General features: G+C 26.4%; 4 protein-coding genes across 8 annotated transcripts in view; 2 read left to right on the top strand and 2 right to left on the bottom strand.

The window, feature by feature from the left end:
- The first annotated feature begins 165 nt into the window (after positions 1 to 165).
- Positions 166 to 1,982, top strand: O-fut1 (O-fucosyltransferase 1). Its single transcript, XM_015330573.2, has 6 exons — positions 166 to 429; positions 518 to 633; positions 728 to 851; positions 916 to 1,280; positions 1,353 to 1,589; positions 1,667 to 1,982. The coding sequence occupies exons 1-6, from the start codon at positions 321 to 323 to the stop codon at positions 1,868 to 1,870; spliced, it is 1,155 nt and encodes a 384-aa protein (XP_015186059.2). The 5' UTR covers positions 166 to 320; the 3' UTR covers positions 1,871 to 1,982.
- Positions 1,983 to 2,131: 149 nt separating this feature from the next.
- Positions 2,132 to 4,098, top strand: LOC107071523 (sorting nexin-24). Of its 4 annotated transcripts, none has more exons than XM_015330574.2 (4): positions 2,132 to 2,465; positions 2,791 to 2,969; positions 3,340 to 3,533; positions 3,630 to 4,098. In XM_015330574.2, exons 2-4 carry the CDS (start codon positions 2,817 to 2,819, stop codon positions 3,790 to 3,792), a joined length of 510 nt encoding a protein of 169 aa, XP_015186060.1. In that variant the 5' UTR covers positions 2,132 to 2,465; positions 2,791 to 2,816; the 3' UTR covers positions 3,793 to 4,098. The 4 variants fall into 4 exon arrangements, with proteins under 4 accessions (XP_015186060.1, XP_015186061.1, XP_015186062.1 ...); XM_015330575.2 differs by having other exon boundaries at positions 2,132 to 2,571; XM_015330576.2 differs by lacking the exon at positions 2,132 to 2,465 and adding an exon at positions 2,475 to 2,565.
- A 14,540-nt stretch (positions 4,099 to 18,638) lies between these two features.
- Positions 18,639 to 19,968, bottom strand: LOC149030554 (uncharacterized; the record flags this gene model as incomplete). Its single annotated transcript, XM_089178655.1, has 1 exon — positions 18,639 to 19,968. A coding segment is annotated over one exon (1,233 nt), but the record flags the coding sequence as incomplete, so codon positions are not given.
- Positions 19,964 to 21,854, bottom strand: part of LOC107071521 (semaphorin-1A) — a 246,998-nt gene continuing 245,107 nt past the window's right edge. For both annotated transcript variants that reach the window (XM_015330571.2, XM_015330572.2), the window contains one exon: positions 19,964 to 20,318. In XM_015330571.2, the coding sequence (XP_015186057.1) occupies positions 20,002 to 20,318 (317 nt within the window). In that variant the 3' untranslated portion in view covers positions 19,964 to 20,001. The remainder of the gene's footprint in view (positions 20,319 to 21,854) is intronic.

Below are 21,854 nucleotides of genomic sequence, written 5' to 3'. Positions count from 1 at the left end.
ATTTAAAGATTGAATTAACAATTTCACTTATAACATATCATCCTACAATGAAATGTACTTATAATAAAACAAAACATTTATTAATAATCAAATTGAAAATAAGTATTTTTTTTAAATGTGCGCGCTTTTTAATAATAAGCAGCTTTGTTATTCTTAAATTCCGTTAGTTGGCGCTGTTTCCACATTTTCATTTAAGCGATCAGCTGAGTGTACACAAACTGTCTATACATTCAACAAAAGTTGATTGTTGTTACTGAATAGTAAATAAATAATGCTTTAAATTCTTAAATTATAGATAAAATATAAGAACTTAAACAATAATGTATCGATTTTTATATTTGATTGTATTTTTAATAACCATTTTCAATGTAAACTGTCAAAATTTTGACGTTGACATTAATGGATATATTCTTTATTGTCCTTGTATGGGTAAGATTTAATATTATTTAATACATTGTTCACTTTAAAATTCATTTCCTTATCATTTACTATAATTATTTTATATCTTTTATGTCAGGCCGATTTGGAAATCAAGCGGATCATTTTCTCGGTGCACTGGGTTTTGCTATAGCTTTGAATCGTACCTTAGTATTACCACCATGGGTTGAATATAGAACAGGACAAACAAAATCTGTAAGTTCTTGAATATATATATATATATATATATATATTATACGTATTTAATCAAAATAATATATTAACAAAATATTTCTTATCTTCTACCTAGATACAAGTACCTTTTGATACTTATTTCAACGTTTCAAAACTACAAGAATGTCACAAAACGATGTTGATGCATGACTTTATGGATAATTTGGCTCCAACGATATGGCCACTGAAGGAAAGAGTATGTAAGTTTTCAATGTTAAAAACAAAATGATTAAAATGATATCTTTAAGTTATATTTTTTTCTAGCATTTTGTTATTCTCAACGTGGCAATAGTGAATCTTGTAATGCCAAGGAAGGTAATCCATTTGGTCCATTTTGGGATACCTATAACATAGATTTTGTAAACTCCGAATTTTATGGTCCATTACATTACGATGTGTATCATACTGATATGGTTTCTCAATGGAAACAAAAGTATCCATCTAAAGTATGGCCAATACTAGCATTTACAGGTGCACCTGCAAGCTTTCCTGTACAATTTGAAAATACAAAGTTACATAAGTGTTTAGAATGGAATGAATCGATACAAGATAAAGCAAAATCATTTGTGAAAAATAATTTACCTAAGGGAGCATATATAGGAATTCATTTACGTAATGGAATTGATTGGGTATTATATTATTTTTACACTGTACTATTAAAATCAGATATTCTAAGTTAAATTCTTTATATTTTTGCATAGGTGCGTGCTTGTGAATATACATCAATGACTCCAAATTTATTCGCTGCAGCTCAATGTTTAGGATATCGTAATGAACGAGGTAAAGCAACGACTACGATGTGTTTACCACCCTTCAATGTTATACTACGACATATTAAACGTATTATTCGAAACCATAATGAAGTTAAATCGATATTTGTTGCTTCTGACAATAATTATATGATCGATGAGCTTACTAATTCTTTAGCACGCATGCAGGTATAATAAACAAATTTTTTACCATGTTACCTTTTCATCTTTATTTTATTTTAATTGTTTACAAACTTTGATTACAGGTGCAAGTTTTTCGACAACCAGATCCAGTTTCTCCTCACGTAGATTTAGCTATTTTAGGAAGAGCGAATTACTTTATTGGAAATTGTATATCTTCATTTTCAGCTTTCGTGGCAAGAGAAAGACAAGTTAAAGGTTATCCAACATATTTTTGGGGCTTTCCACCAGAAAGATCATCGGCTACTATCTCTCATGAAGAATTATAATATATAATTTTAAAATAACATGAAATATTTATTTTAAGATTATTACAAGGAATAGTAAAAGTTTTTGAACTGTTTTATACTCATTTTTATAATAAAAATTTGATAATAATAATTTGTATACTATTCGTCGTATTTATAAAACAAAGAAATATGAAATAATTAGAATATTTTAATTATTGTACTTCGTAATAAGTTTTATAAAGCGCGCCATTGAATTTGACGCATGCGCGTACATCCGACATATTTATTGGAAATTGTCACCAGAAAGATCGTCAGAAAAATCATAATTATCAAGAATATATAATATTTATTTTAATTTTTTATACTTAATAAGAAATTCGTGCATCTTTCATATTCATTTTTTTAAATAAATATTCTGTGATAAGTATGTCAAATATAAAACAAAGAAAAGAATAATTTAAAATAGTTCAAAAACTGCGCGTCATGAAATATGACGAGTGCGCATGCGTGAATACTTGAGAAGGTAGTGTTTTTTTACGAGCAACAACATTACACAGATTGGATATGGCTCGTCGTCAGTCGTATGTGTTACAATTTAATCTAAAGAGAGATAAATAGCTAGATATATTGTCGGGTAAGGTTTGAATAATTTCTATAATCTTAAAAGTTTACATTTTTCATTGGTCGAGAGTATTCCAAAAATAATTCTAAACATAATGTTGCGCGTAAATATTGTGAGTGTATGTGTATTTCTGAATCATACGTTTATTATCTAATTAAAAAAAAAAAAAAATCACAAACACACACATACACACACACACACACTGTAAAGAGAGAGAGTTACGAGATAATGAATATTAATGTACATATATATATACTTAATTATTTAAGATAAACTTTGTTGAAATTAATTGACATGAACTAACCAAAAAATGTTATTCTTTAATCCATGTTTTTAGGTTATTAGAAAATAATTAGCGATGCAATGTATCAAGCGTTTATCAACGGATACCGTTTGGTCGAGGTATCGCATGGCAGGTCCTATTATGTTTATTGTATCGAATTATTCGAAACGGACAGTGGCACTCGATATTTCAGCGAGAGAAGGTATAGCGAATTTAGCTCGTTACATCGTACGGTATGTTTTTTCTTTTTTTTAATTATCATTTTGTTCATTTTCTCTTTGTTTCGTTTATTTTTTTCTTATATCTACATACGTATATTATGTATGTTTACTTTTTTCATGGTTATGATACATGGTGATCATAACCATATTACACATTGCAATAATTGCATAATTAATTTATATATATTAATATTATTATTATTATTATTATTATTTCACTTTTATTTACACACCTGTAAATTTTCTATGTATTTTTTGTATATGATTGAATTAATTATTGTATAAGCTTGTTGATAGCTTCTTTTTATATGTAAAGGACGTTTGTAATCTTAGTTATTTTTTAAGGTACGTATATAATTATTTATTTCATTATTGTACATAGCTGAAAAAGGATAACACGAATATTGCTCCATTTCCACCAAAAAGAGTAAGGAACTCTCAGCCAAAAGTGCTCGAACATAGACGTGAAGCATTAGAGGTGTACATACAGAAAATGTTGAAACTTCCAGTTGCAAAACAACAGGTGCTTAATTTTTTAGGTATCGAAGGTCGTTCATCGAATTCATCAGACAAAAAGTGAATATTTCTATAAGAAATGTTGTAGTAATAATTCATTTGTAAAAACGTTCATCAAATAATCTTATTATTTTTATATTAATGAATTATTTTTAGAGGACAAAAGCAAATTAATGATTTGGGACATGTTCATCCGAGTTCATTGGGACATCACCCAGTATTAACTTTTCATCGTGATCCATACGTTCAAGTTAATAAGAATACAAATCTACCTGATATAGTAACCAATGGTGTTCTATTAGGGTTGTACAAATCCTAAACATATATATATATATTTTTTTTTTTAATTAATTCTAATCGAGGAAGTTGTTTGCATTTTCCAAAACTAATGGAAAAAAAAAAAGAAATTATGAGGATATATTAATTATTAATGAATAGGAAGGATCTCGTGATATATATAAATATATATACGCATATATATATATTTTAAATATCTTTGAACTAAACTTTGATATGAACAAAATGTAGCTTATTAAAATATGCCTTAGAGTGCATACAAAATATATATAAGCGTATATAAAATATACGCTTCTATGAAGCATGTTAATACAAAAAAGAGGGGGGGGGGGAAAAGATAAGAAATTTTTGAGATACTTATATTGATAATCCAAAATGTAATTGAAATAGTATATATATATATATATATACTAAAGTTATTTTAAAGAAGAAAAAAAAAACAATAAAACATTTTGTACAATCGCCGTTGTGGCTGTGAAAATGTTAAAAAAATATATTTTCTTGAATACGTGAATCATCGTCCTTTTTATTTCAATTTCATTAGTTTAATGTTTACATTATTCGTGACATTTATTTGAATGCAATTATCGTATGAATAACTTGATCGTAAATCTTGCGAATCTGTTGTAAAGCAGCAGATCTCTTAATGCTGTATTTTTGAAATCTTGTATTTATTATGTGTCGATTACTACCATCGAAATATCCAATTATCACGGCTAAATCGAAATCTATTTGAAAAATCTTCTTTTTTTGTAATTTTATTTAATTTTATTTATTATTCTTTCCCTAAAACATTGCCCATTTCGCTAAATTCGCTCGGAATACGGCACGCACAACTTGAATTATATATTTATATATATAATATGTGTATATGTATATCTAATCTATACGTAATGAATGACTCATTTGAACATTAGATATCGAACGATAAGTACATACAATAGAAAAACAATCAATTACCACAGATGCCATTATTTATTTTGAAAAATAATACATTATTCATTATTAACATATCTTTCACCGATTAAACGCAATTTTCAATAGATTTGAATGATTTAACTTTGACTAATATATTACTATGATTTCTTTTTTTATTTTTCAACATTTCTATCAATTATATTAATATATCTCAATTTTCTCACTTGTTTTCAATGAAGAGACAACATTTGAATTAATACAAAAAAAAAATAAAAAGAAAGATAGAGATTAGATCTTCTTTATAAAAAAAAACTTGAATGAAAAAGAAAAGATAAACGTTTATTAAATGAAATAATAAAAATATGAGCATCCATTCGTAAAAATTGTTAAATACAAAATAACAAAAGTTATACTACGAATGATTGATTTTCTTTCATCATTTCGTTTAAGAAATATAAGGCCGTGATAGCGGTAGTAATTTATCGCGGTAGTACCTTGATTTGTGTATTATATAATATATACAGAGGATTTTATTCCATATACTCATTTACACACACGCCTAACTTTCTCTCAATTTAATCGGTGTGTATCGTCATTATCATAATCATTATCATCATCATCATTATTATGATCATTATTATAATAATAATAATAATAATCATCATCATAAACATCATCATAATCATTGTTATTTAACGTACATATCATCAAACAATTGAATTTAATCGATAATAATACATTATATATGTATATTCATTCTGTTCTTACGTACACAATTTATTTATTTATCAAATTCATCATCATCATAATCATAATCATCATTATCATCATCATCATCATCATTACTATGTATTGGATGTATTATTATGTATATAATAATCTATATACAAGAGTTTTATTATTTTATTCTCTTTCTCCTCAGTCTTGTTCAAAAAATGTGTCTGATGTTCGTTGAGAGCGCGTATTTCGAATAAACAAAAAAAGAATAAGAACAAATAATAACAAATGTACGATTGATAATTATTGAAAATGAAATTACGATTAGAAATTGTCTTTTTTTTTTTTTTCAATATCTAGGAGAGAAGGGTAAAGGGAATGGAAAACCAATGGTTTTATATTCTGGTATCGAATTTTTGTTAACAGACACCTGTATCTACATGTGTATGTATTATAATATGTATATTTTTGTTTATGTATTATTCGTGTGTGTGTGTGTGTATTTTATTTATATCTCTTCGAGTCAGCCATGTTTTATTTTATTTTATTTTATTTTTTTTTTAAACAAATCTTTCTCCTGCTTCGTTTAATTCTTCTTTTTCTTTTTTTTTTTTTTGCTTTTCTTTTGGTTGCAACTATTATAATTAATAAAAATATTCCTTCGAGTGGATAGATATTACATTTTAATTCAAAAAAGATCGGCTTAAAAACTACTTATGTGTATTTCTATATTATCTTCCTTCCTCTCTCTCTCTCTCTCTCTCTCTCTCTCTCGTTTGTTTTGCGTTTTATATTATTAATATTATTAATTAATTAATTACTACGTACTGGCGTTTGTTGTTTTTAACTATTATTATGTATTCGTACGGCAGCATCGATGGGACTTATCGCGTTTTATTTATTTATTTATTTATTTGTTTGTTTAATTTTTTTTTGTGTTTCTTTTTCTTTTTTTCATTTTCTATATTCTTTTTTTTTATTAATTATTTATTTTATTATAATTTTAATTATAATTTTTATTTTTATTTTATGTTTTCTTTTGCAGCATAGAGAACGACATTTTTAATAAAACAATTCGGTGTTGTTGTTTTCTTTTTCTTTTTTTTATTCTTTTTCTTCCTTTCTGTCTTTTTCTTTTTTTCTTTTAAATTTCATTATTATTATTATTAGTATTATTATTATTATTATTATTATTATTATTATTATTATCTCTCTCGCGTTGTTATAATAATTATTATTACTATTATTTTATTATTTCTGAATATTATTATTCTTATGACTTTGGAATAATGAATCTGTTTCTTATAATAATCCGCATATATTTGTTTTTATTTTTATTTTTTTTTATTTTATTTTATTTTATTTTATTCAATTGCGGTTTCTAAAAGTATATAGATTTTCTTGTTTTTCTTCTTTTTCTCATTTCCTATCTCGTCGTTAATATATATTTATATTTATATATAATATTATTTTATTTTATTTTATTTTATAATAGTTCATTTATTTATTTATTTATTTTTTTATTCTTATAATATATACATATTACAGAAGTTCGCAAAATGTAAGCTTAAATTTATACGAAAAGGAAAAACATTTCTTTTTTTTTTCTTTTTTACTGGTCAGTGCGCATATTAACATGGAGAGAACGTTTTCATTTTATTTTATTATTATTAATTAATTTATTTATTTAATTATTTATTTATTTATTTATTTTGTAGTATTGTTCGTAGGAGAACGATAAAAACGTGTGACTTTTTTTTTGTGTTCTCGATAATTAATTCAACGATGATTGGATACAATAATTAAAATTAAGTAGAAAGACGAGGGTAAGAATTAAAGAAAAATAAAAAAACTTAGTATACAAAGAATGAATTCTTCTTCTTATTATTATTTATTTATTTATTTATTTATTTATTTTGTTGTTTTTTTAACTAATACGATTACGAAAAAAAAAATTGTCGTATAGTTGTAAATTATTATTGTGTTATTTATATTTTCTTTCTTTTTTTCTTCTTCTTCTTCTTCTTCTTCTTCTTCTTCTTCCTTTTCTTTCTTAATTAAAATCCAACGATTTTTACATCGAAACAAAAATCTGTCTTTTTCTATGCAATTAGATATTATTTATCCTAATAGTAGTTTACCTGTTTTTTTTTTACGCACGTGTTTTATACGTGAGTAAAATACATGCGCACGCAGTCAAAAAAAAAAAAAAATACAAGAAAATAACAACAACAAAAAAAGGGAAAAGAAAAGAAAAGAAAAGAAAAAGATATTAAAATTAAGATTAAAATTAAAAGTACAAAAAATATGAATTAAAAAATTACAACGAAAATAAAAATGAAGGAAGGTACATATGTATGTAATTTATGTATATGTATATGTATATATATATATATATCACACACACAAGTCCATACGTATACGCACGCACTCAAGCATACCACTTATTACACACACACACACACACGACACGACGAAAAAAAACGCGCGTTCAGGTTTATCAATTTTATTATTCAGGTAAATTCGTCCTGCGTGCGCGCGAATTATTTATTTCTCTCTCTCTCTCTCTCTCTCTCTCTTACTCTCTTTATTTTTCTTTTTTTTTAAATTTTCTCTTTCTTTTCTTTTTATTATTATTATTATTTTTTTTTCTTTTTCTTCTTTCTTTCTTTCTTTCTTTCTCTTTAAAACCAGTAAAATCCTACCTGTGCGAAGTTTTTGTTGCGAACAAACTTCGATTCGAAATATTCACATATATATTTTATGCATGTATGTATTATATTTCGTTAGTCAATCTTTACACGATATACATATATATATATGTATATATAATAATAATAATAATAATAATAATAATAATTATTATAATAATAATGATAATGATAATAATAATTGTTCACGTGAAATACATACGTACAATCGTTCTTGAGAATGTATTAAGATTATCTCTACCGGAAGATGATGTAAGAAGAATAATTATCTACAAAAAACTTGTTTATATATATATACATATATATCATTATTTATAGATACATATATATATATATATATATGTGTGTGTGTGACCTAGTTTATCATTTGTTATTTTCAATTATAATTTCTTTTTTTTTTTTAATCCCCAATCCCCTTTTCCATTTTACAATTATAATTCGTGTATCAAATATATGCATTACATATGTATGCATATATACATATATATGTGTCCATAATTATGAAAGTGATCTAAGTCAAAATTAAAAAAAAAAATTAGTTTATTAGTTATTATGCACCACATTATTTTAATCTTTGTTTACCACCCTTCCTGGAGTAACACGCTCACCCAACACGGGTCCAAAGGACCCCGGACGAGAAAAATCGTTATAAAAAAGAAACTATTGCATAGATTTACTTCAATATTTTGTTGAAACTTCTTTAATACTTACTTAAAAAGACTATATAAGTTTTATAGCTTTAAATTATATTTAAATATGTTGAAAAAATTACGAAAGTTGAACAATTGAAAAAAATGACGACTCATGTTGCAAAAAAGGTTTGGGTCCTTTAGATCAAGTGTGATAAACAAAGGTTAAACTAAATAAATTCAATGTAATTTGAAACCGATATTGTTATAAATAAATTGTTAGATAATGTTTGTTATTTCAATATTATATAGAATTTATCTAGTGTTCAAATATAAATCATTAAAATATCTCGAAACAACAGATACATGACTTACTTAATCACTTTCATAATTATGGTCACATATGTATGTTTGTGTTTGCTGTGTGTGTGTGTGTGTGTGTGTGATTTTCTTTATCAAGAGATAAGTTAGTATAAACTATGCGTGTTTGTTGCAATTCAAATTATTTCCCCATTCCCCCATAATTAACTCTTCTCTTATTTGAAATCAAGCAAATCACCAATCCCCCCTTCCCGAACCACCCCACACCACCTAATCTATATTTCAACTGGATCCTATTTTCGGCCAATTTAACGCGATTTGACTTTCTAATAGCTATCTAGTTATTAATTAGGACTATCATCCTATGTACACGTAAAACACATTGCGTTGGCACGGCAAATATGTACGCCTGGACTGCCACCCTCCCCTCCCCCCAACCACCCTCTTTCTACCCTTCTCTATCACGTTCCACCATTGGCATTGATATAGTTCTACATATTTCTATGCATGTACATATATATAGTGTGAATGTGTGTTGATTCTGTTGATACTGACTTGATACCACATGTCTTCCTCATGATCGAAATGAGATTACTATAGTGCACATGTATCGTTACGCAATATCTGATATTGCAAATCTAACAAATCTATATTTACGTCATTTAATTTATCTTGATTATTTTGTAATCAATATTCTTTTTGTTTTTGTTTTAGAAAATAATCAAATTTGTAACAACAAAGTTTTATCTATTAGGATTTATTATTCTTGTGTTGTAGATTTGTAAATTTGATTTGATTTGATTTTATTTTTGTTTGTGGTTTCCTTATTTTTTATTTCTTTTCTATTTAATATATTTTTTTTTTAAATTAATTTTTATATGATAACAAAATTGTTTTTATTTCAAATTAAATTTACGATAGTTGTACACTAGAATTTATTATTCTTGTATTGTGTTTGTAGATTTTATTTTATTTTATGGTTTCTTTATTTTTTAATATTGTTTTTAAATCCTTTTTTATTTGATAACACAAAATTGTTTCTATTTAAAATTAAATTAACGATATTACTTCTACACCCAATTATTAATTTATTTTATTTTATTGTATTTTATTTTATTTTAGAAATGTATTTTTTGAAAAACCATGCACGTGTTTCAGGATTCAATAACCAATGATGAAACGAACAATAGATCTGTGCATTTTCTTTCCTCTTTTCTACTATCATTATATTTTCTACCCCTGTTTCTTCTCACCCTGCAACACTAGAATAAAGGGGTGCAATAAAGTCAGCTTTAAACAGATCTCTGATTTTTTTTCCCATTTTTTTTTTTATCTCTTTTAATTATACTATTTACATCGTTCGTTTATTTTAAATATCATTCCTAATAAATCGTTTTTTTTTTTTTGTATACATGTTACATTTATAGGTAATATTATCGATTTTTTGTCGACTAAATTTAAAAATTATTTAGCGTATAACAATTTGTTCAAATATTATCATCATTCCATTCGCGTTATTATTATTATTATTATTTATTATTATTATTATTATTATTTATAATAATAATTAAATTCAATTATAAATATTACTATTATCATTATCAATTATAATTATTCATAATAATATTATTATTATAATTAAAATTATTATTATAAGTATATATATATATAATTATATTTCATTTTAATGCAAGGTACCTAAGTTGGATGTTTCCACATTGTTTATTTTTATTTTTATTTTTATTTTTATTTTTATTTTTATTCCTTTTTCTTTCTCCCTTATCGTTTTTTCTTATTTCATTTTATTTTCAAACAAATTTACCTTCACTCTCAACAATTTCTCTTTAATTTTTTTAAAGTACAAATCTTATTAACGAGATCATTTGCCAATACTCGTCGTATAAAATAAATTGATACGACAGTATTGCAAATATTACAATAATAATAATAATAATAATAATAATAATAATACTAATAATAATAAAAAATAAAAAAAAAAACAAAGAGAAAAGGAAAGGAAAAAAAAACAAACGAGAAAATTAAACTAGAAGAAAAAGAAAAAGGAAATATACACGTGTGTGTGTGGGGGGGGGTTTATTTGTCCCAGATTTTTTTTTTTTTTTTTTTTTATATAATAGTCAAAAAGTCTGAACGTTTTACAATGTAAATTAGCTGCCTCGTGTGTTCAACTTTTCTTTCTTATACCTCGTATATGCACCTATCGTAGGTACTCGCAAATATGTGAACGCATTAATGTATTATATATATATATTTATATGTATATGCATGTATGAGCATGTATGAGCATGTATGTATTTATGAATGAATGTATATTTATATTAATGCGAATTAAAAAATGTATAGTATATGTATGTAATGCATGTATATGTGTAATATCATTTTTTTTCTACATATGTGTAGTATCGCGTAAATTGTATGATTATAATTTTATTTATTTATTTATTTTTTTGTTTCGTTTCTCTCTCTCTCTCTCTCTCTCTCTTTCGCTATTTTTTTTTTAAATGTAAAATGTATTATGTACGTTGTTGTTGTTGTTGTTGTTGGTAGTGTTTGTTTTTAACATTTGTTTCTTAATTTTATTATTTCTTTATTTTTTATTTTTTGTTTTTTTTTTTATTATCATTATCATTATCATTATTATTATTATTATTATAATTTTTTTTTTTTTTAATACGTGATAATGAAGATTGTGGATATAATAATAATTGTTTAAATAACGCGTAGTCTCGGTTCGTTTTTTTCTTTTTGTCATAATTTTTTCTTCGTTTACGCACGCGACGAGTAATTAAGAGAGTTTTTAGCCGATAATTATTAAATGTGAACAATTTGTCGATACAAAAGAGGCACAACTTAAATAACATTAAAAATTAAAAATAAAAAAATAAAAATAAAAAAAAATTAAAAAACATTAAAATGGAAGAGAAATTAAAAATATCAATCTTACAAGATAAAAATGAAAAACAATTTTTACGTATTTACATTGTTTATGTAGCTTTCTCTCTCTCTCACACACACACACTCACACGTACTCACTCACATTCGTTATTCTCATTTTTTAAATCATTTCTTTATTATTATTATTATTATTATTAATAATTTTTTTTTTTTAATACAGTATTAATTATCGTCACCATTTTTTTTTGTTCATCCGGCACACACAATTTTTTAAAGCACTCTCTTTCTCTCTCTCTCTCTCTCTCTCTCACTCTCTCATATTTTGTTGTTCGTATATTTTTTTGTTTGTTCATAGATCATTCGATCAAACAAATCTTTAACCTCACTCCCTCACTCACCCCCACATGAATTTCATTTTCGTTTAATTCACACACATTTCCACGTCACACTCGTGCACACTTTTTTCACGATTTCGAAAAATCCTTTTTTCTTTGTTTGTCCATTCTTTTTATCAAATCACGTTTTTCTTTCTCTCTTCTTCTTCTTCTTCTTCTTTTTCTTCACACGTATTATTCGTATTTTATAATATTATTATTTAATTAATTAATTAATTAATTAATTAATTAACACGTTGAGCGCCACGTCAGTCATTGGCGACTGACACCAAACTTTTCGTTTAGGCCACGTCCGTCACATGTGACTGACACATTCAACTAGTTTTTCAATACAAATTAATGCCTGTGGCCTGACTTAGGGAATTTCCTTAACTCTTTGAGGCACGGTGGGATTTAAAAGTGTCCCATCTTTTTGATACAACAGTGGGACATTTTTAATCCCATCTCGAATAATATTATTGCAATTTTTACACGTGCTCATAAGTTTCTATCTCATCTTATTTATGCATAAATAAGCAAATTGGGTTATTAATTTTTCGTTATTAATTTTCTTTGTTTTTTTTTGTTTTTTATGTTTTTACATAAATATATAAATGTTGTTTTTATTTAAAACAACGTAATAAAATTTGATATACAACATAGGGCTATTTTATTATTTGAAATTCTGTATCGCAAAGAGTTAACAAAATCCATATCCATTCATGTTTATTTAATTCTCCTGTATAAAATGTTTAGAAATTAGGAAAGACATAGCAGATTTGATCTTCGTTCGTTAAAATATTAAAAAATTCGCTTGGCGCTTAACGTGTGTTCAAATCAAATAAATCGATGGGGTGGTGTGTTGGTTGTTGTTGGTACAAATGGCGAATATTTTAGTAGTTTTTGTTTTTTAATCTTGTTGATCTTGTTTGTTAGTTTGTTTTTATCGTGAAAATCGCGTATTTCGTTAGAAATCACGTTAGAATTGACGCGGCAGTGTTGGTTAATCGGTGGCTTTAAAAGTTTAATATATTACACAACCTTAACCTCATCCTCCACCTCATCCTTCTCATCCTCATCCTCATCATCCTCCTCATCCTCCTCATTCTGATCCCCCGTTTATCGTCGGAGTCAATGGAAAGAAACGCTGAATTTTCTTCATACATATATATATATGTGTGTTTATATGTGTGTATATATACATATATGTGCATGTGTATGTATGTATAACACGAAGTATACATTGTAAACGAGTAGAAACGTATACATAGATACGTATATATACATACACATAGATCATAATATATAGATGATACATATATGTATTCACACACATACACTAAGACAATCTCAGAAGATGGAAGAGGTAAAGGGAAAGAGTTAAAGAGCTCGTTCGATCGTGTCACGGAAAATAAATCAGAATAACGTAGACGCCATTCTTTTTCTATCCTCCCCCAACCCTCTTTCTACTTTTTCTTCTACTTTTTCTTCTTCTCTTTCTCTTTCGCTTTCTCTCTCTCTCTCTCTCTCTCTCTCTCTTTCTCTCATTCTCTTTTCTACCCTTTAGGAAATAAAATTAAAAAAAAAAAAAAAAAAAAGGAACAAAGCTTTTTTATTCTTCGTTTTATATATTTTTTTTTTTTCGTTCTATACTCGTTTAAAACTTCTCGTTCTTGAAGAAAAAGATAAACGAATCTTGATCAAGACGTTTCTCTTTTTATCATTGATCCAATATCGTAAAATCGACGTTTCTTTTATTTAGTTTTTGCTTTTTTTTTTGTTTTTTGTTTTTTTTTTATTAATAATAAATCATTTTAATTTCTAAATGAAATAATGCGAATGTGAAATCATTGATTTTTTCTTTTTTTTTTAAATGAAATTATTAAATTGATAATTTATAGAATATTGTTTGTAGGAATTAACCATTTGAGTGTGCTATGAACGCATATATGCGTTTGATAAAAATTACTAGTGTGGTCATTCGACACATCGAATGTAATAATTGTTTATATTAATTAAATTAAATTATATTCAGAAATAAAAATTGTAATTATTAATGAAATATAATTTATTATTAGATAATTTGATTAATAATAAATTATTCAGTTCATAGAAAATATTTTAGGTAAAAGTATTCAACACTCAAAGGGTTCACAATTATATTTTATTTTACAATAATTTAGTTTAATATTTATAATCAAACACAATCATCATCTTGAAATGATTATTCAATTGAAATTTAATTATTGTGTTATTTCTACATTTTGTTCTTTTTTACTTTTCAAATTTTATTTAAATTATATTATTCAATATTTAATTTCAATATTTCTATAAAACAAAATGATCGCGAAATGATTAAATTTAAATTTAATTATCGTATTCTTTCTACATTTTGTTCTGTTTTCTTTTTTAAAATTTTATTTTAAATATATATAATTCAATATTTAGTTTAATATTTATAAAAAAAACAAAATGATCTCAAATGATTCAATTTCAACTTAATTATTCATTATTGTATTATTTCTACATTTATTTTCCCTATTATTTACTTCTTTCATTTTTCCTTTCACAAATTTTATTTATTTAAATTATATTATTCAACATGTATCCCTTAATAAAGTATAATATTTTTTGTTAAAACTTAAAATAAAAGAAAAGAATTTCTCATTGAGAGTTTTATTTATTTTTTTTTTTTTTTTAAATCAATGATTTCATATTTTGTAACTCGTGTTCCACTTCTTTTTATTTTTATTTCATTTTCTTCCCATTTTTTAAATCAATGATTTCATATTTCGTAACTCGTTCGACTTTTTCTTTTTCTTTTTTCATTTTTATTTTATTTTTTTTTATTTTTATTTTCTTCCTCTGAACCTTTTTCGTTCATTTCATTTTAAATGTTTTTCGTTAAATCATCCCTTTTTTTTTATTTTTTTTAATTATCTTCAGGCACTCTCCACATTTTCTATTAATCACACGATTAAAACTTAACGCAAATATTACACGCAATTTAACGAGTATTTATTATTAATTAATATTCGATTAAAAATGTGCCACATTGTGCCAAAGGCATCGTATTAACTATAGGGTGGCACGTTTATATAAAAAATTCATTTTCATACTTTGCCATGATTTTTGTTCTTTTTATTTTTTATTTTTTTTTTCCATGAATCCTTTCAACAACAACAAATGAAAAACCCCTTTCAAAAACCGAACAAATGAGATATCTTCTTATGTAAATTAATGTTTATATATATATATATATAAATCATTTTTCTCATTTACCATCAGATTGATTATAAACTTCACAAAATATCTAAAAGTAGATAGAAAATCATTTATCAAAGTTAAAACGTAAACTTTCTTAATCATTTATTATTTAAATACAATTAAAATGAAATATCATCTTTCATTTTCGATTTGTTAATGTTGTTTCTGTTAAATCTAATTATTTATACGAAGAAATTATTTATAATTTAAATAATTTTCTTTTATCTAAATATACATACGTATATATATGAACAAATGATTTTTAGGCAAAAATGTAAATATTAAAATATAAAAAATAAATTCTACAATCCATCGATTTGTTTTGATGAAATATAAAAAAAAAATTAAACAAAAATTACTAAATATAATTCTTAAAAAAATATAATTGCCATTAACCCTTAAAGTGAACATGGGGTGTTTGACACACCCCAACAAATTGTTGATCTCTCAAAAACGATACTGAATTCGAAAAAATTTGTCTAATAACATCTAGTGTTAATTCAGATCGGTATAAAACTTATTCTATTTTAAAAAAGATGTATCAAACTACTTTGAAAAAAATTGCAAGGTCAAAATATTAAACAGCAGCTTTAGGAGACGCGCTCAAACACACGTTGGGGTGTCAAACACCCCACAGTGGTGCACTTAAACTAACTTTTACCAAGTGTGCACTTTAAGGGTTAAACAAATCTATACAATAATTAATTGTGATTGATCTATAAATTGATATACATATTTAAAATACGATTCAACTTGTTTTTCTTTTTCTTTTTTTTTTTTGTTCAATTGCATTATATCAATTATTAATTAATTTATTCATTAGATTATTGTGTAAAAACTGTTTCGATGTGATGTCACATATAATAAAAATTCATTAAACAAATGTTCTCTCTTACATCTTGACAAATGTCTTTTCATCTAAAATTTCATACGCATTGATGATAAAACAAATAAAAAAATTAAAAAAAAAAATAAAAAAAAAGGAAAGATCAGAGATGACAAATAAAATCAAAATTGTATATAAACGTGCGTGCCTGTCACCCCCTTCTCCCTCCTGCTATAATCATTTTTGTTTTCTCTTTTTTATTTTTTTTTTTAATAATCTTTCTCTCATCTATTTTAAATCCTCTTTCTCATCTTCCTTCTTCCATTATCTTTTTTTTTTTCTTTTTTTCTTCTTCAATAAAATCCGACACACACTTAATCCAATATTCACAGCACATTAATAAGTGCACAACATTATATTACCCAAAATTAGTCTCACTAATTGCGTTAAGTTTCTTTCATCTTTTTTATTTTATTTTTCTCTCTTTTTTTTTTTACATTTTTATCTCTCTCTCTCTCTCTCTCTTTCTCTTTCTCTTTCTATCTTATCTCATGCTTATCATCTCATCCGATTTTTTTAAAGTAATATATTTCAAACGAAACGGTTCCTTTTTTTAAATGAGGCACTTGCCCTAATACATATACATATATATATATATGTGTGTATATGTGTAATACATACACATATATATACATTTATATACATGTATGTGTATTCACTCGATGAAATATTTCTTTGTCGATGATAATTCTCTTCATCTATTCGTTCCATTATCTGAATTTTAATCATATTCTCTTTCTCTCTCTTTCTCTCTTTCTCTCTCTCTCTCTTTCTCTTTCTCTTTCATCTTCTTTCTTTTTTTCTCTTCATTTTCTATCGATTTATACAAGAAAAAATTTGCCAACAATTAATACAACGGAAGGCACGCCTCGTCTCGCGCGAATGCTCATTTATTTAATGTCTCTCAACTACGCATAACAATTTTTTAAATTATCATTTTTATTTTTTGTTTGTTTGTTTCTTGTCTTTATGCTTTTTGTTCCTTATTCTCTCATCATTATCATTATCTTTCTCTCTTGCTCTTTATCTTTTTTTTTTTTTTAATCTTTTTTATCTTTTTTGTATATTTATCTAAGCACCCATATACAAAAAAGACACAAACAGGCCACTTCTACGAACACACGATAGTATTCTATTTCAGATTCCGTATCACATCATACTATTCCCATTAACGTATCATTATTATTATTATTATTATAATTATTATTATAATTATTATTATTAATATTATTATTATTATTATTATTATTACGTTTAACTCGTTTCTTTAAAAAAAAAAAAAGAAAAACAAGAAAGGAGTTCATTTAATTCTTTCCAACGTTGTTCATCAGTCACTTAAATTCCATTCACCTTTCCTTTTCTTTTCTATTTTTTCTTCTTTTCCCTTCTTAGTGTCGAGTTTTAAAAAAAAAACGTAAAAAATAAAATTGAAATGGGACTCTCTCGACGTGAATGGGAACCCCAATCTTATTCCCGTTTTTTTTTTTTTTTTTTTTTTTCTATTACGGGAAGAATTTTACGTCAATTTTTTTTTTTTTAAATGACGTATTTAAAAACGTACGAATAGAAATTTATTAAACGAACAGAAATTTATTAAGTAAGAGAGAAGGATTATTAGAGAGAGAGAGAGTGAGAGAGTGAGAGAGAGAGAGAGAGAGAGAGATGGGGGTGGGTTGTAAGAGGGAGAGGGAGAAAGAATCGTCGAGAGTATTAGTTTTAAAAAAATAGTTCGTTATTCCCACGTTGTTGCGTCCTACGATGGAAGATCGTTTCACATTCTTCTTCTTCTTCTTCTTTTTATTTTTATTTTTTTCTTATTTTTCTTCAGCTGGAATTATTCCAGTTTTCTTCTTCACGGAAGGAGACGTAGTAGTATTTCATTTTCTTCTTCTTCTTCTTCTTCTTCTATTAGTTTTTATTCTCTTCATTTTTCATGTTATTTCAAATTCGAATAAAAACCCGAAGAGTTAACACAAATCAAAAAAAAAAAAACAAAAAAAGAATAAGAGAAAAAACACATCCTTTCGTAAATCAGGTAACGTTTGACACACCTACGATGATAATAACACGTCTCATATCGTTATTATAATAAACAATCCTTGCGACGTTAGATTTTGTGTTTATTTATAACGTTGAATTGTGTATATTTAACATTACTTTTACATACTTGCGTAAATTGTATATTTAATTGATGAAAAAGTAAAAGGTTTAATGAGAATAAAATAATTATTCGCCACGTGGCACTTGATAAACAAGTCCCTGACGAAAAAGCATAGATTCATTGATGCTATTTCGTTTTTTTCGACGATTATTGGTATGCCTGAAAAGACGTGTCTCAGTTGCATCGATAGATCTAGAATTAGTATTATTACGTGAATGACCACCAGGTAATGGTAGTGATGGTGGTGGTGGTGGTGTTGGTGGTTCTTGTTGGGATGCTGCCATATATCTGACCATGTCATTGAAATTAGGTAAAAATTGTGGATTGAACAGCGATAAGATCCTTTCGTTTAATTCACGTGGATTTCTCGTTGGTACCATGTAATGGTCACGTGGATTTGATGATGATGATGATGGATCATCGCCAGCTTGTGCTAGATCAAACACGAACGAGGCTGAATTCGTAGTAATTGAACTGCGACGAAGTTTACGTAGTAAATCGTTCGAGTTGGTACTGATGGTGGTCATAGCACTGCTGCTACTGTTGCTACTGCTGTTACTGTCGCTACGTTTTCGTTGACAATTCGTAGGATGAAGAGGAGGAGGAGGAGGAGGAGTATTGCTGCTAATAACCGTTTCGATGTAGTCCAATTCTTGACTTTCACAACCATCACCACCACCACTACCACCAATAATACCACAACCACTAGTTCCTGTTGTTCCTCGTATTGGTCCTCCACCTCCTCCTCCTTCACTTCCTCCAACACTACCACGTGATTCATGTTGACGAGGAACATAACGATTTTGTGATTGTTGGTAGGGATGATATCGCGTATCATAAATGTCTGTTGTTTCTTTCGATGAAGATAGGAGGAACTCCAGAGGAACCCACGGTTCGGTTTTGTTGTCATAGGACTCTACGATGTCTGACGAAATGGATGATCGTTGATGATGTTGTTGTTGTTGTTGAATTGGAATACAACGATTACTTAAATCTTCTCTCAAGTTTTTCCTATGTTTCTTTTTCTTCTTCTTCTGCTGTTGCTGTTGTTGTTGATTCTTATTTATTCCATCGTTGTATTCGTTGCATTCAACACCTTCATAATCGTAGACATCATGATTATTTTGATGAGGATGATTATGATGATGATGATGATGATGATGATCATCGTCATTGTCATCGTCATCGTCTTCCTCTTCCTCGTCCTCTTCCCCTTCCTCGTCGTCGTTTCTATCGTCTGATTCGGCAAGATCGAAGGACGATGAGGAAGTACCGAAATCCGTGGGATCCTGTGACGATAAGCCTCAAACGGCCCTTTGTCGTCTTCTATATCATATATACGTCTTCTTAACCTTTTGCACTGGTTTGTTCTCAGCCGATGAATTAGCATTTTTACCATTTGGGTTTTTAGGTGGTACATTTAATACGAGATTGATCGATTTATTGTTGAATCCAGGTGATTCGGAACTTTCCGTTAATCGATTTAATTGTTGACGTTGTTCGGATGGTTCTGGATATGGTGTACCGCGTAATCTTTGGGAAAACCAAAAACCAGATGCAAAACCAGCGACCAATGAGAATAGACAGGTTCCTATTAATGCACCGGTTAACGTTTGTGCCGAGTAAACCACAGGTGTCACGATTACTCCTGAAATTAAATAATAAATCGTATATATATATATATATATATATGTTATATTGATAATTTTATTTAGGTTAATACAAAGTTCGTACGTTTATTGTGCTTTTAAAATCAATAACATTATTTAAAACAACGTTCATTGCATTTTTTTTTTGGATGTAGTGCAATTTTTGTTATGTTAACACATTTGCGATCGCTGACGTGTATTCACGTCTTTTCATATTTTATTCCTGGTTGCCGTTGACGTGATTATTCACGTCATATATTTTTCATTTTAAAAATTTAATAAAAATAAATTTATATATTATATATTATATAAATTTATATTATCTTATAATTATTATTATTTTTATTATTATTTTATTATTACTTTATTAGTATTTTATTATATATATATATATATATATTTATAAAAATTTTATATATTAAATTCAAATATTATATATTATTTATATATAATATATTATATTATTAAAAATTACTTAAATATAATATTTAAATAATTTATAAACTTATATTTATATATATATATATATATATAGAATATATGTAAAAATTATTGTTTTTTCAAAATATCATTATTTTTGCCAGTGCTTAATATAAGAATTGGAAAAATATATCCTGGCTGCAAATGTGTTAAGTTAATAAAATTAATTTTTTTGTTTCTTATATATACAAGTAAGATTATTAATTTAATAAACGCACGAACTAATTTCTCAATTTATCCTAATATATTTGATATAAATAAATATATATTTTTTTGCTTTCTTTCTCTTTTTTTCTCTTCTTCTTCTTCTTCTTCTTCTTCTTTTTTATTATTGGATTGCTTGGAAAAGTCTGCTACGTGTTGTAATTTGATATAAGAATTATTTTAGGGTTGCTAGTTGTACACACATATATATATATATATATGTATAAAAAGAAATAGGACTTCAAATACGATATCACGTACAACGTTGAAAATAAGAAGGAAACATCGAAGCGAGGATAACGCGAATCGATATCATGGATTAAAGGGTAGGTAGGAAAAACAAAGAATGAAAGGATACAAGTCAGTATGGTATATTCCATATATATATATATATATACATATATATATAGAACGTGCAACGATGCCCGCGGGATAGGATCCTTCGAAGCAAAAGTTAGAACGGGGCTTGTGCGTTAGAAAGGACACGCTTGGGAGTAGGCTTGTTGATTACGCACTCTGTGTGTGTGTGTGTGTATGTGTGTGTGTCTCCTCACGATATGCTCGAGTTACTACGAACATGTTGGTTATATAGTATTATATATGTATGCTACCTTGTATATAGATATATATATGTATACATAAACGTGTATGGTATGATATTATGAGTATACAAGATTCTATGCGAAAACAACATAAATAAAAATGAACAACAAAGTTGGAATAAAAAGGTAAAGGGTTATTTAGGTTACGTTGGTTTGGTTTGGTTTGGTTTGGTTTGGTTGGGTTGGGTTGGTAACTTTTAACTGGTTTACATCTTGATAAAGAAAACTTTAACATTTGATGTAATTCGA

This window comes from Polistes dominula, unplaced genomic scaffold (assembly GCF_049000335.1).
Source record: "Polistes dominula isolate Pdom_NZ unplaced genomic scaffold, Pdom_raw_medaka contig_11, whole genome shotgun sequence".
Lineage (NCBI taxonomy): Eukaryota > Metazoa > Arthropoda > Insecta > Hymenoptera > Vespidae > Polistes > Polistes dominula.
The sequence above is the reverse complement of the archived record's forward strand: the minus strand, read 5'-3'. Positions and strand labels throughout refer to the sequence as shown.